General features: G+C 36.5%; 2 protein-coding genes across 4 annotated transcripts in view; both read left to right on the top strand.

Moving 5' to 3' along the window:
* PTPRR (protein tyrosine phosphatase receptor type R) overlaps positions 1-3,495 on the top strand; it is an 81,470-nt gene extending 77,975 nt beyond the window's left edge. For all 3 annotated transcript variants that reach the window (XM_087934454.1, XM_087934455.1, XM_087934456.1), the window contains one exon: positions 2,110-3,495. In XM_087934454.1, coding sequence (XP_087790580.1) covers positions 2,110-2,203 — 94 coding nt within the window. In that variant the 3' untranslated portion in view covers positions 2,204-3,495. The remainder of the gene's footprint in view (positions 1-2,109) is intronic.
* A 1,539-nt stretch (positions 3,496-5,034) lies between these two features.
* PTPRB (protein tyrosine phosphatase receptor type B) overlaps positions 5,035-14,027 on the top strand; it is an 83,169-nt gene continuing 74,176 nt past the window's right edge. Inside the window, exons 1-2 of the mRNA XM_087934453.1 lie at positions 5,035-5,168; positions 6,169-6,567. Of these exons, the coding sequence (XP_087790579.1) occupies positions 5,114-5,168; positions 6,169-6,567 (454 nt within the window). The 5' untranslated portion in view covers positions 5,035-5,113. The remainder of the gene's footprint in view (positions 5,169-6,168; positions 6,568-14,027) is intronic.

Here is a 14,027-nt window from a genome sequence, read left to right as displayed (position 1 = left end):
ATGAACACTGTAATTGTGAAGTTTTTGTAGCATCAAAGAGAAACAAACTAATAATAGAAGCAAGCAACAGTAACAGCAAATAGCTGCACTGTATATAAAATCAATTTAAGGTGTTTGCAAACTCAATTTCCCCTTCATCAACATTTCAGTCCACACCCTTTGTGCCTATTTATAATAAAGTAATTGGTAATGCATCCCTGCAATTCCATCATCGTGTCTGCTTTCATCCTTTGTTAGGGATTTTAGGAGCAAACTCATGAATTCATTTAGCATAATACAAAATGCAAACAAGCACAGAAAGCAATATTATCAGCAGACAAATGGTGGGAGAAGTTGTTCTTTGATCTTTCCAAGCTGGCAGTGCCCCTTTAAATTTGTTCTGTAAATTCTAAAATTATTCTACTTGACATCCCTTAGATGGGTTATACTATAGTTCCTATCATCCCCAGCCAGGCTATTTGTGTGGTAGCTGTAGCCTATTAGAAGAATGCCAGGCTGAGAATGACCAGTTTATTCCATAGCTTAATTGGAATTCCACGATGTGCCTTTAAAAGTATCTGGGCCATGTATTTTACTTTTATGGTCAGATTAAATACAGTTCTGCTGTCAATGCTGGAATGAGTCATGGCTGCTGCATTTCTTCGATGTCAGCTGGTGAGACAGGAAGCCTGCGAGGCATTAGAAAAAGGACAGGAAAACCTGCAGTCTGTACATGTGCTCTAGGACCATAACAGGTCACACATTTAGTGTCAGAATGCAAATTCATGGACATTGGCAGTCACATTCAAATTTTCTTAAACGTTTGAAGATGCACGTTGCTTGTTCTGAATTTTAAATTGGTAAATAGTTCAAGGGCTGGGGCAGCATCCTCTGAAAAAAAGGCAAACAAAATAAAAACATCTGACTGCTGAACTGCATAGCCCAAAATGTATAATTGAAAAGCAGCAGATAGAGCTCTTCCAACTTTGAGCTTTGGATGTATTTTACCAATAAATGCAACGTGCAAATGATTCAGATTAGGCTTAGTATTGGTTACTAAAAAATAAAACGTGATGACGCGACTACTATAGTTAGTTAACTTTAGCCCCCCCAAAAAATCAGCTTTTCTTCCTATATAAAGGAATAATGCTCTGTAGTTGGACAATGTGATTGTGGCAAGATTGTATACATTGGCTGTTACATTCCACTGTGTATTATTTGTCAAGGGAATGACATGGGCACAAACATTTAAGTTCTCATTATGTCTTTGTGTCTGAAAAGAATTTCAGCAGTAATTGTATTCACAATAGATGCCAGAAGTAAGCTATGTTCATCATTTTTTACAGACAAAAACCTGGACAACTGTTTCATGAAATGTTGGGGTTATAATTTAGTCTAGTTTCTTTTGTTTTCAACAGCAAGTACAACAGCAGTAATTGTGATGGCAGCCTGGTCACCATTTTGCATCTTCCTCAATACTTAGGCCCAAACATCATTTAGAAGTGTAGTGAGAGAAAATGGTGGCTGCCAAATGTCCAGACATTGCCCAGTGCTGCAGAATACTCCAGGTGGAGACTATTTGAGAAAAAAGGAATTAGAAACTCTTTTGTAGGAAAAATTTCTTTTTTGTTGTTATTATTGAAAACAGTGTTCTGAATTTTTTTTTCACTCAGCTGCAACTGTAACTGCATCAGCTGGGCTGCAGACATAGCAACAAGTGCAAAGAACTGAAAATGGTCCCAGAAATAGATGACATTTTCCTGTCACATTTCTGACACATTTCTGTCATTCTGATTTTGGGGCATGGCAGGGAGAGTTGGATGGTATTTCAAATGATACAATCCCCTGCCAAACTAAATTGGAAATATAGTATGATTAAGCACAGCACAAACAGACTATTGAATTGTGTTGTTTATGTATTAAATTTGTATACTGCCCATTTCACTACTAAAGTGGCACTGCTTACAAAAGGTTAAAAAGATAAATATAAAAACCATTACAATTCATAAAAATTAAATATAAACTAAAAACCAAGAGGATGGATGACACAAGGTTTTAGAGGGGGAAATGCTTTGTATCATCAGTGAGACTTTACTTTTTTATTTTGCTTTGCTTTCTTTTGCTTTTCAGAGGTGGAATGGTCCAAACAAGTGAACAGTATGAATTTGTTCATCATGCGTTGAATCTGTATGAAAGCAGGCTCTCCGCTGAAGCCGTCCAATGAAACCAAGATGGAAAAAATAAACAGGTCACACTTTTTGAGGTAATTTATTTCATTACCTTCCAGCAACTTCTTCAAGAAGTTGTCAGCTGTAGAAGGAGAAGCAGAGCATTCAACCTGTCAAAGGAATGTGGATCATTTAAAAAACAACAAAAAGCATTGAAGATTGATGGACTCTTGTCTTGAATGTATTGTGAGTTCCTGAAACAGTTTTAATGAAGGTTAATATGCTGATGTTACATTGAATTTTTCACACATATACACACACGTATGTGTGCATATATTAAGGAAGATTTATTTCTGTATTAATAGAATATGAAACACTGACCGTATGTATGTATGTACGTATAACAACTGGATGTGGGAAATTTCATGGAAGATATGTGTATACATGCTTCAATGTTTGCAAAGTCTGTCTTGTGAATACCCAGTCAGATAGTCATTTGTACCTGTTACGTACTACTCCCTATTATGTGGTAAACTTAATTTGGAGCTCCTTGGATTCTTGATTGTAAAAACTGCAAAGGGATAGTTACGAGTAGTAATATCCACAGCATCCTACAGAGAAAAAAATAAATAAATTTGTGGGTTTTTAAATGAATAAAAATCAATAACTATTTTATATGATGACCCTAGTAAATACTCATAAATATTCACTGCAGACAGTGAATTCTGTGAAACATTAGGGAACACAATGGGTAGAACACAAGGACCATTTCCTGTGCAAAACCTATGAGAAAAGATGATGTTTTTTTTTAAAGGAATGCATTTTAGTGAAGATTTCTGGGTTCTTTTGAACTTCCATCTAATTTCAGTGGAGCTAAGTCAAGAAAAATCCCTAATAAGTCACATCCAATGTCATTTTGCAATAGTTATGCATTTGTTCAATACCATCTACTGTGTTAAAAACTTTTTGCTCCAGGACAGAATTCTGTGCATGTATAACTCATTCAAGCCATTTTACAAACAAATAGAAAAGGATCTTTGTAATATATATTTATATTGTAATTTTTTAAATATTTCTTTGTCTTTTAATTTTGAAAAAGTTGTAAACCCTCTACTCACATGCGAGATTGAATGCTTGAAGAAACAAAATTTTGAAAGCCTAATTAAACATAAGGCTTCTTTATTTTTCTTACTTGCCTATTTGTTACTGGCATATAGCTGGCATTCCACCTTCAACAAACTCAAGGGTTTTCAGCACACAGTTTATTCATAGGTTTCTAAAGCAAATGATGTTACCTTTGCTTCATGTAGTCAATAAACTGCATATAAAGATGCTTGTAATTTTTAAATTTTTGTTTCAGTCATTATCATTATTGCTACTTTTCTGTTGAAGTATTCAGTGATACAATATTCTGCCCGAGAATATTTCTCCAAGGTCTGTAAATGACTTCCCATTATTCTATCTGGGTAATCAAAAATAATGTGTAAGAAACCTTTCTGTTCCTATAATCTAATGAACTAGTAGTAGTTCATTACTTTCCTTATTACCAGCAACAGAGAAGCAGATAAGGTTGGAAGGTCAAGCCACGCACAGACTAAGAAAAGAGCTACTGCTATTGAACTCTATTAGAAGTACTATTGGTGACTCCACAACTCCTCTACTTTACTACTTCTACAAACTGCTGATTCCAAACTAATCCAGATTAAAGCAATCAGAATTCTACTTCCTGGATGATACCACAGGGACATTTCTAGACAGGAAGACTAAAAGTGACATACTTGTCTGTAACCCAGTGAAAAATCCATCTGATTTCCAAAGCAACATATATATTACAAGAGTAGCGCAGTAGCTCAGCAGTTAAGATACTGGGCTTGTCAGCTGGAAAGCTGGCAGCCCAGTTCAAGACCCAAGCACCATATGATGGAGTGAGCTCCTGTCCTTGCCCTACATCCTGACAAACTTGCAGTTCAAAAGCATGCAAATGTGAGTAGATAAATAGGTACCACTTTGTTGAGAAGGTAACAGTGCACCATGACATCATGCTGTCCACATGACTACAGAAATGTCTTTGGACACCACTGGTTCAATGACCTTGACAGGGATGAGTCCTGCCCTCTATTGTCAGCAATGACTACTGGAGTAAAATCTGCAGAGACTCCTTTATCTTTTTTTTTACCTATGTATTACAAAGCTGAAGCTCCAGAGTTCACAATTCTTGAACTGTGCCACCTTTTTCAGCAATAGCACAATGGAACTAATCAAAATGAGGTACATATAAGAAAATCATCCTTCAGAGCCATGCTTATTATTTCATGCTTTCTTCCTCGCCTCAAAAAAGTGTGCATCAAAACCAGTCAAAGGGTATTAATTTCGTTCACAACCATTGTTGTTTGATAGAGAAAAATGAATGAAGTGACAGCAAGTTACAACAATAAAAAAACGATGACATGAAGACATTATGTGAATGCAGCAAGTTAGCACTCAGGGCTGAAATACTCAATTGAATTCATAATGAAGAGACCCAAAGAACATGCTCTTTTTCCTTGTAGGATACAGATAAATCTTATATGGCATCTAAATATATAATGTTTCTAGATTTATACATAACATATCATTACAAAAATCTGGTGGTATTTACAGGACAATATATATTTACACACAAGAACACCTGCAGACAGGCAATTAAGCCAAATTACAGCTCCTCGTCCTTAGCTGAGATCTGCTTTAAATGCTCTGTTTTGCTTGTGTTTTACTAAATATAAGAGACAGGACAATAAAGAACTATATGAAAATTCAAAGTGATGTAAAACTCCCCCAGAAAACAATTGAATAGAAGGAAATGTTCGTCACTGACTTTTCCTCTTGTGAAACCACATTTCCTTCCTAGCCTTCACTTCACTTATCTGGACTATGCTTGAAAAAAAAAGTGAAGAGAAAGAAAGAAGCTAGTTGTTGCTAGAGGGAAAATGGGGGCTTTGCTTCATGTTCTAATTTCTACTTCCCTGACCTTTGCAATCTCTGGTAAGTATGACTACAATTTTTCTGTTTCTTTATTTTTCTGGCTGCGATTTCCAGGGGTTACTAGGAGTTTCCACAAGATTTGTGAAATAGAATAATTAATTTCTAAGCTTTGGTTTATACAACAGAAAGAGAGGGATGGACCATGGAAGCCCATTTAGATTTTATTCAGAAAGAAAACTAAGTTTGTTTTTTTAAAAATTACCTTAAATGTGAGAAATCTGAGATGCTGTCCTGTTTGTCCAATTTTCTGTATTTTCTGAAAGTTATAGTATCACATGCTTATCAAAATATATTATATAGAATATTCTATAAAAATAGAAATGAATAGCAGGAACAAATTGTAACTGGGCATATTATTTTAGGTCATTGATCTATTTAATTGGTACCTTTTTAATGAATATTTGGCAGAAAGAAATAGAATAATTATTATATCATGGTATTATAGTTAGAATTGACTAGATTTTATCTTAGTGAATATATTTTTTAATTTAACAATTGTGCCTTTGAAATAGGATAGGAAAAAGGGTGTTTAGGAATTGTATTTACAATTAAGAGCATTACAGCCAAGTCAGTATTATGAAAATATATATATTACTAAATAAGTAGAAACAAACATGTGGCCCATAAAGATTAGCAATATATGACAGCCATTGCCAGTGAATACTGTGCTACTACAAAACGTGTTAATCTCATCATGTGAATCTACTCTAACTCTGGTTACAGTTTTGTAAGGTTTTTGTCGTTTCAGAAAAAGTAAAGGCTGAAATTGACTAAATCTTTATCATTATACATAAAATTGACATTTTGTCCAAACTACTTTGATATACATATATACATACATATATATAAATACATATACATATACATACATACATACACACACATATATATATATATATATGAATGAGTTTTAATTTGTGTTTTTGTTATTGTCCTTATCGTATGAATAGTAACTGATGCTGTACTCTGCTACTATGGATCCTTTGTCTTCTTTTTTTAGATAGTTTTCTGATTATCCATGAGCAAAAAGAGCAGTGTATTTATGAAAGTCATAAAATAGCCTATGTGGGAATGTGCAACTTGACCAATAATAATCAGCAGTGGAACTGGTTGCAAGAAGACAAACTTCTCCATCTTAGAACTGGTCAATGTCTGGCCATCACCAGGTCCAAGGTTGCACATTCCGGCAAAGTGATTATTGCCAACTGCTCTGAGGCTCCTAGCTGGACTTGTTACAGCAGTGAAGGCCTCCTGGAGGTGAAAAACAGCTCTCTCTTCCTGGAGAAACGAAGTTCAAGAGTAGTTGTGAAGAAGGGCAGAAAATATCCCCATAGTTGGAAAAAGCTTGATGTCAATGAGAAAGGAGAGACCATCCATGAAAATCTTTGTTCAAAGATTGGTAAGCAGTTTGTTTGAATGTTTCCTGTCAACTATAAGCACTGACTGATTTTGAAAGTACAATGACATTTAACTCATAGGTGAAAAATTATTTAGAAGCATTTTAAAAGCTATTTGAAATAGTTCAACTGTAATGTTTTAAGAATAGTGTTAAGAAATGCCTTCTTAATTATATATGCATATTAGTTATCTTTCTCCATGCTTTTTCGGTAGTTTTTCATGGCCGTTGTTAAGGATGGTAAACACAAAGATGCATTTCCCTCACAGAAATGAACAGGCCAAGATTAGCAAGACTTTAAATACATGCTCATGCCAGTAGTGTGGGGAAAGAGGGATGTTGTCTGTTTGCCTGTTGAAATTACACAGCTTAACATTTCTAATACAAAACCAATCATACTGATAGAAAGAAAAAAAAACATGGAACAGTATGCGTACTCCAATATGGTGGATAAAAAAAGCAACAGATGAGAAACACTATTTCCCTGAATGTATGACTGGAATAAACTTTGAATTACAGAATGATTTATTCATATCTCATTCTGTTAGCTACTATGTTGAATCAGCATTAACCAAAGCCAGCGAATGTTTGACTGACTGGTAGGACTGGTATGTTTGATGTTTTGTTTTTCTTAATGACCTGGATCAAAAAAACATTTGAGCTGCTCTATCCATGACCAATGAATATGGTATAATGCATTTCTTTTCCATCTAATCTATTTTGAACAAACATATTCAGGATATAGAATGTAATGATTGATATGCCTGTGATGGTGAACCTATGGCACATGTGCCACAGGTGGCATGCAGACCCCTCTCTGCGGGCACATGAGCCGTCACCATAGCTCAGCTCTACCACGCATGTGCACGTCTCCCGCTGCCCAGCTGATTTTCAGATCTCTGCTGCGCATGTGCGGGGGCAGGGTGCATGCGGGAGATGTCTGGGGAGCAGGGGGAGGTCACATGTGCATGTGCAAGGGAAGCAGGGGAGTCTCATGTACATGCATGGGGGAGCAGGAGGGTCACACGCACATGCGGGGGGGAGCGAACAGGAGGGGAGTCACAAGCGCATTGCATTATGGGTGCAGGCAAGCTGTCACGTGCATGCATGCGTACTTTCAGCACATGATAACAAAAAGGTTAGCCATCACTGGCCTATGCGATAGCTTAAAGGTATGAATAATGGTATATGCCAGTAGTGGTATTCAGCTGGTTTACAACGGATCAAGTGAACTAGTAGCAAGAATTTGACATGGGTCGCCGAACCGGTAGTAAGTTCTAGGAGGCCACGTCCCCCTACCCGGTCGCTCTCCCTCCCGATGCTCGCTCACCCTGCCCGCCTGCCTGACATTCACCTAAGGTATTTTTTTTCTTTCTTTTCCCCCTTCCGCTAATCAGCTGTAGATAAGATCAGCTGTGCTGGGATTCCCCTTGCTGAGGCCCAGGAAGGCAAAAAATGGAGGGAGGAGCTCAGTCCCCCCCCCTCTGTTTTTTGCCTTCCACAACCCCAGAGGAGCCTTAGGGGAGCAAAAGCGCCCCCCCAGAGGCTTCTCTGAGGCTAGGAAACTCCCAAAACGGAGCTTGGAGGAGTGCTGCATGCCCCTCACATGCTCTGTTCCTTTTCTTCCTGAGCCCCAGAGGAGCCTTAGGGGAGCAAAAATGCCCCCCCAGAGGCTCCTCTGTAGCTAAGAAGCTCCCCAAAATGGGTGGGGGCTGCAAAAAAGCCACACCCACCCAGTCACATGGCCACGCCCACCAAGCCACGCCCCCAGAACCAGTAGTAAAAGTTTTTGAATGCCACCACTGGTATATGCCAACCAGAAAATGATAATTGAGCAATCATTGTACTCTCCAGATTAATACATTGACTGTAGTACAGAGGATAGAAGAGGCTCTATCATTGAAACTCCTTCTTTTGACTTTCTGTTTGATTAGATTAATACTTTAAGCTCTATATGTTTTAATATTCTTTGGGCTGAATGGTTATGACCATCACAGGTTCAAATTTATTATTTACTTTAAAAATTATGTGTACTTGTCTTAGTGAAGAAAGCATTAATATATTAAATATATATGCCTGGATCCAATTATAACTTTGTTGTTGCTCTAATTATTTATAAATAATTTTGAACCCCAAAATACAAATAAAATATTAACAAACAATATGAGAGCTTCATGTTCCATTCAAAATAAAGAAAAGAACATCCAAATCAGGCCATAGCTTAAGTAGATCTCTTTGTGGAAAACTTAATACCTGAAGGATATTGAATAAATTATGTATTTAAATCAGCTACATCTTTTCCTGGGACTGGTTATTTACACAGTGAAGACTTCCAGTATTCAAGTATTCAGTATTCCTTTATTGAAGGAAAAAGGCACAGAACTCTATCCATGCAATATAGTTGGTAAAACAAAAACATGTAAAGCAAAAACATGTAAAATACTTAGCATCTCAGAGATCTGTTGATATGGCAGTGTGAATAAGAACAAATGAGAGATCATGAGTTGTTGGATGAATAGTTGGTTTTTCCCAGAGGATTTTAAGGGATTGGATGGATTGATACAATATAAAATGAAATATGAGATAGCCTAGGTCAGCTACTACAGGTGAAACTCGAAAAATTAGAATATTGTGCAAAAGTTCATTTATTTCAATAATGCAACTTAAAAGGTGAAACTAATATATGAGATAGACTCATTACATGCAAAGCAAGATAGCTCAAGCAGTGATTTGTCATAATTGTGATGATGATGGCTTACAGCTCATAAAAACCCCAAATCCACAATCTCAGAAAATTAGAATATTACATGCAGTCAATAAAACAAGGATTGTACATAGAACAATATCAGACCTTTGAAAAGTATAAGCATCCATATGTACTCAGTACTTGGTCTGTGCCCCTTTTGTAGCAATTACTGCTTCAATGCGGTGTGGCATGGAACCTATCAGCCTGTGGCACTGCTGAGGTATTATGGAAGACCAGGATGCTTCAATAGCGGCCTTCAGCTCTTCTGCATTGTTCGGTCTCATGTCTCTCATCTTTCTCTTGGCAATGCCCCATAGATTTTCTATGGGGTTCAGGTCAGGCGAGTTTGCTGGCCAATCAAGCACAGTAATCCCACAGTCATTGAACCAGGTTTTGGTGCTTTTGGCAGTGTGGGCAGGTGCCAAGTCCTGCTGGAAAATGAAGTCAGCATCCCCATAAAGCTCATCTGTGGAAAGAAGCATGAAGTGCTCCAAAATCTCCTGGTAGACGGCTGCATTGACCTTGGACTTAATGAAGCACAGTGGAGCAACACCAGCAGATGACAACACAGACTGTGGAAATTCACACTGGACTTCAAGCATCTTGCAGTGTGTGCCTCTCCATTCTTCCTCCAGACTCTGGGTCCTTGGTTTCCAAATGAGATGCAAAAGTTGCTCTCATCAGAAAAGAGGACTTTGGACCACTGAGCAACAAACCAGGTCTATTTTTCTTTAGCCCAGGTAAGATGCTTCTGATGTTTGTTGTGCAGAAGCGGCTTGACAAGAGGAATATGACATTTGAAGCCCAAGTCCAGGATCCATCTGTGTGTGGTGGCTCTTGATGCACTGACTCCAGCCTTAGTCCACTTCTTGTGAAAGTCCCCAACACTTTTGAATGGCCTTTTCCTGACAATCCTCTCCAAGCTGCGGTCATCCCTGCTCCTTGTGCACCCTTTTCTTCCACCCTTTTCCCTTCCACATAAACTTTCTATTAATGTGCTTTGATACAGCACTTTGGGAACATCCAACTACTTTTGCAATTACCTCTTGAGGCTTTCCCTCCTTATGGAGGGTGTCAGTGATGGTTTTCTGCACAACTGTCAGGTCAGCAGTCTTTCCCATGATTGTGCTTCCTACTGAACCAGACTGAGAGACCATTTAAAGGCTCAGGAACCCTTTAAAGGTGTTATGGCTTAATTAGCTGATTAGAGTGGGACATTTTGAGCCTAGAATATTGAACCTTTTCACAATATTCTAATTTTCTGAGATTGAGGATTTGGGGTTTTCATGAGCTGTAAGCCATCATCATCTCAATTATGGCAAATCACAGCTTGAATTTTCTTGCTTTGCATGTAATGAGTCTATCTCATATATTAGGTTCATCTTTTAAGTTGCATTACTGAAATAAATGAACTTTTGCACGATATTCTAATTTTTCAAGTTTCACCTGTATGTTGGCTCTAGACAGGGTTACACATTCCCTGAAAGAGCATGGTTTCTCCTGGATTCACAGTTCCTGCTTGTTCTGGGATTGCTCCTCCCAGCTTCAGTTACTGCTTCTTTCTGAGTGGGTGGCCTTAGCAAAAATTACCTATGCCTTCATCACCTTGGGCTACTGTTCAACTTTTTTGGGTACAACTAAAGATCAGTTGGAAACTACAGTTGGTATAGAATGTGGCTGCCCACTTCCTGGTGGGGTAGTTAGAGTTCCTGTGGTTGGGTGCCATTATTTCTGTAGGTACTGGATTGCCTGCCAATAAATTTCCAAGTAAAATACAAAACATGAGTGTTAACCTATAAAACCCAGACAGGCTTGTCTATCTTTGAGACCATCTTTTCCAAACAGAGTCTAAAACCATCTTGATGAATTGTTCCATTTGGAAATGGGAATATAATTAGTTATTGTATCTTCTGTTTAACCATTTATATTTACTGTTTACAACACATTTATTCATAAATAAGTTCCTTTGAATTTTTGTGGATTTTAGTGGAAGTTCAGTGATATTTGCTGATAGGATAAGATAAAAGCCTTATTTCTTAGAAAAGATTTCATTGAGAATAAATTTTATTTCTTGGAATAAATTTCATTGAATTTACCAAGTTCATATGCATTTGCTTACACTGTATATTTATTGATATCACCAAAATATTGAAATACAACTATTACTACAGTTTCTTAGGAAATGTTACTTTACACATTTATTTGAAATTTCTTCCTTACAAGTGCTAGGTGTTTGAATTAGGACTGTAGATATGTCAGAAAGTGGAAGTACTGAAAATATAATCAATTTTTAATTTTTAAAAATTAATGATATTGAAATATATCTTTGTATTTTAAGAGGTTTGACTTTGACTCCTATGAGAAGAAAGTTTTAGACATTAAGCTTGACATGAGCAATTTTACATATACGTTATATCCTCCTTTTGTTTGGTCTGCAAACTTAACCTGACAAAACAGAGGATAAGAAAAAAAAATAGCATATGAACAAAATGACTGATATGAGTTAAGAAGAACTGGCAATAAGACAGCAACAAAATTTCTCCCAATTATTCCTCTCTTGATTCAGTGAGTTCCATTCAGCAGTTAAAATAAATGAGCATAATTGCATTTGGTATTCTTTGTGCATTCAGACTTTTTCCTAACATTAATATACTATAGTAGTACATTATTAGTACCAATAATATTTCTATATAATTACATTATATAATCATTATATTAATGTAAGAATAATATTGGTGCTGGTTTTCTCTAATCTTGCCTTCAGAGTAGCATTCAGTCAGCAGAAAAGAAAGGCCTTGGCCTAAAACAATAAGTTAGCAAGTCACTTGTGCAGATTTCAAATCTAATTTGGAACACACAATTTTGAAAGTAGTTTGGCAACATGAAACTTTAGAAGATAGGTTCTATCACTCTTTTTCCATAGCTAATAAAATTAGTTATGATTTTAGAGTTTAGCCATAACTCCCATTCTATGAATTTCTTCTGCTCTTTTTCATTTCTTGTATCTATCTTCTGTTTTTAACTGATTTTAATAAATCCAATCAAAGTTCACAATAAAATAATAAAACAAATATTCAAATGTAATAGATGAAAATTTGGCCTTTAGGTAAGGAAATGTAGCTATATTGCTCTTTGAAAGATTGAAAACCTGACTGAAAGATTGAAAACCTGAGTAAAAAATTTCTCGAATCAAGCTGAGATATGGATTTTAAAAGACATAATTTTAGACCAGACTTTTCAAAGTATATCAGTAGTTTGGGAACAGAAGGAAACATTACATTTATGAGAATGTATAAAATATTTAATTTATTTACCTAATCAACATAAAAGACCCATTGTCTTTTACATGATGCATTTAGCATCATGAGTAACTCAGTTTATTCTTATTTATTAAGAAGGCCAGACAAGGCAATCTTCCATTGCTAAGAGCCACCATTCTCAGAGACCCATGGAGTACAACAGCCATGTGGCCAGAAATTTGCTGTCCTTTTATGTTCATTTGTTTATTTATTAAATTTATATGCTGCCATCTCAGTATTGAAGCAACTATTTGTTTTTGTATTGAAGTGGTTGTTAAACTAGTTACCTAATTTGTTTAGTAAGATTTTAAACAGCTGTGGTGAGTCAGTGGTTAAAAAGACACCACAGAAGGTCTATGCTTTGGTAGTTCAAGCCTTACCACTGTGTCATGGAATGAGTTCCCACTTGCCTAAGCTCCTACCAATGTAGCAGTTTGAAATCATGTAAAGTAGATAAATAGGTCCACTTCAGTAGGAAGGTAATAGCGCTCCATGTTTCTCCATACACCCTGTGCTGCACCCTGGCCACATGACTAAAGAAACATCTTCAGACAGCACTGGCTCAATGGCCTAGAGACCAGCCCCGCCCCATAAAGTCGGCTATGAGTACAAAACTCATAGGAATTCCCTTTTTTAACCTTTATTTTAGATTTTACATTGTTTTGTCCATATTTTTTTTTAATCTGATGGCAGTTGAATGTTTGAAGGAACTATCATGCCACAGCAATATATATTTTTCTACAGTACTACAAAGAATGAAAGATTAGAAGTTGAACCTCAAATATATTCATGAACAAAGCAGAAAAATTCATGTGTGGCAAAATCCCATGTAGACAGAGAGGTAGAAATCTGACTTGTGAGTAATAGAAAACAAACTGTGGACTCCAAATATGTTTACAACCTGCTACCGGATGTTGGTGCCTTCCCCTCACCACAATGTGAAATAGTTAAGAGTGCTGATATGGGGAAAAAACAACTCTCAAAACATTTGAACTATATGCTAGGCTGAGTAATATGCGAGAAATTTTCAACAGAAAACATTTGTCACTGAAAAGGACTTCACAAGAATACATATCTTGAATAAAATAGAACTTTTGTTTTATTGGAAACATTAAACATGCCTGACAATATTTTTCAAAGAAGTTTATTTCAGGATGAACATTCACTGACTGCTTCTTTTAAAAGAGCAGAAATCATAGGTTGGCATTCTAAACCTTCATAATTATATGCCAAGTGATCATATTTGGAAACACTGGCTCCTTATAACCCACTAATTACATTTTTAAAGGGAATCTTCAAGCTAAAATTGTTATATGTAGTAAGCAGCCTAGTATTGTGGCAACAAAACAAAGTTTTGTTGTGCTTGAAACTCTGTTTTTAGGAGTCAGGTATTTCTGACAAAACAGATTCCAGAGTGC

Source organism: Pseudonaja textilis, chromosome 5 (genome assembly GCF_049901715.1).
Source record: "Pseudonaja textilis isolate UNSWEBS1 chromosome 5, rPseTex1.2, whole genome shotgun sequence".
NCBI classification, from domain to species: Eukaryota; Metazoa; Chordata; class Lepidosauria; order Squamata; family Elapidae; genus Pseudonaja; species Pseudonaja textilis.
Note: the sequence above shows the minus strand (reverse complement) of the source record. Positions and strands in the feature narration are given on the sequence as shown.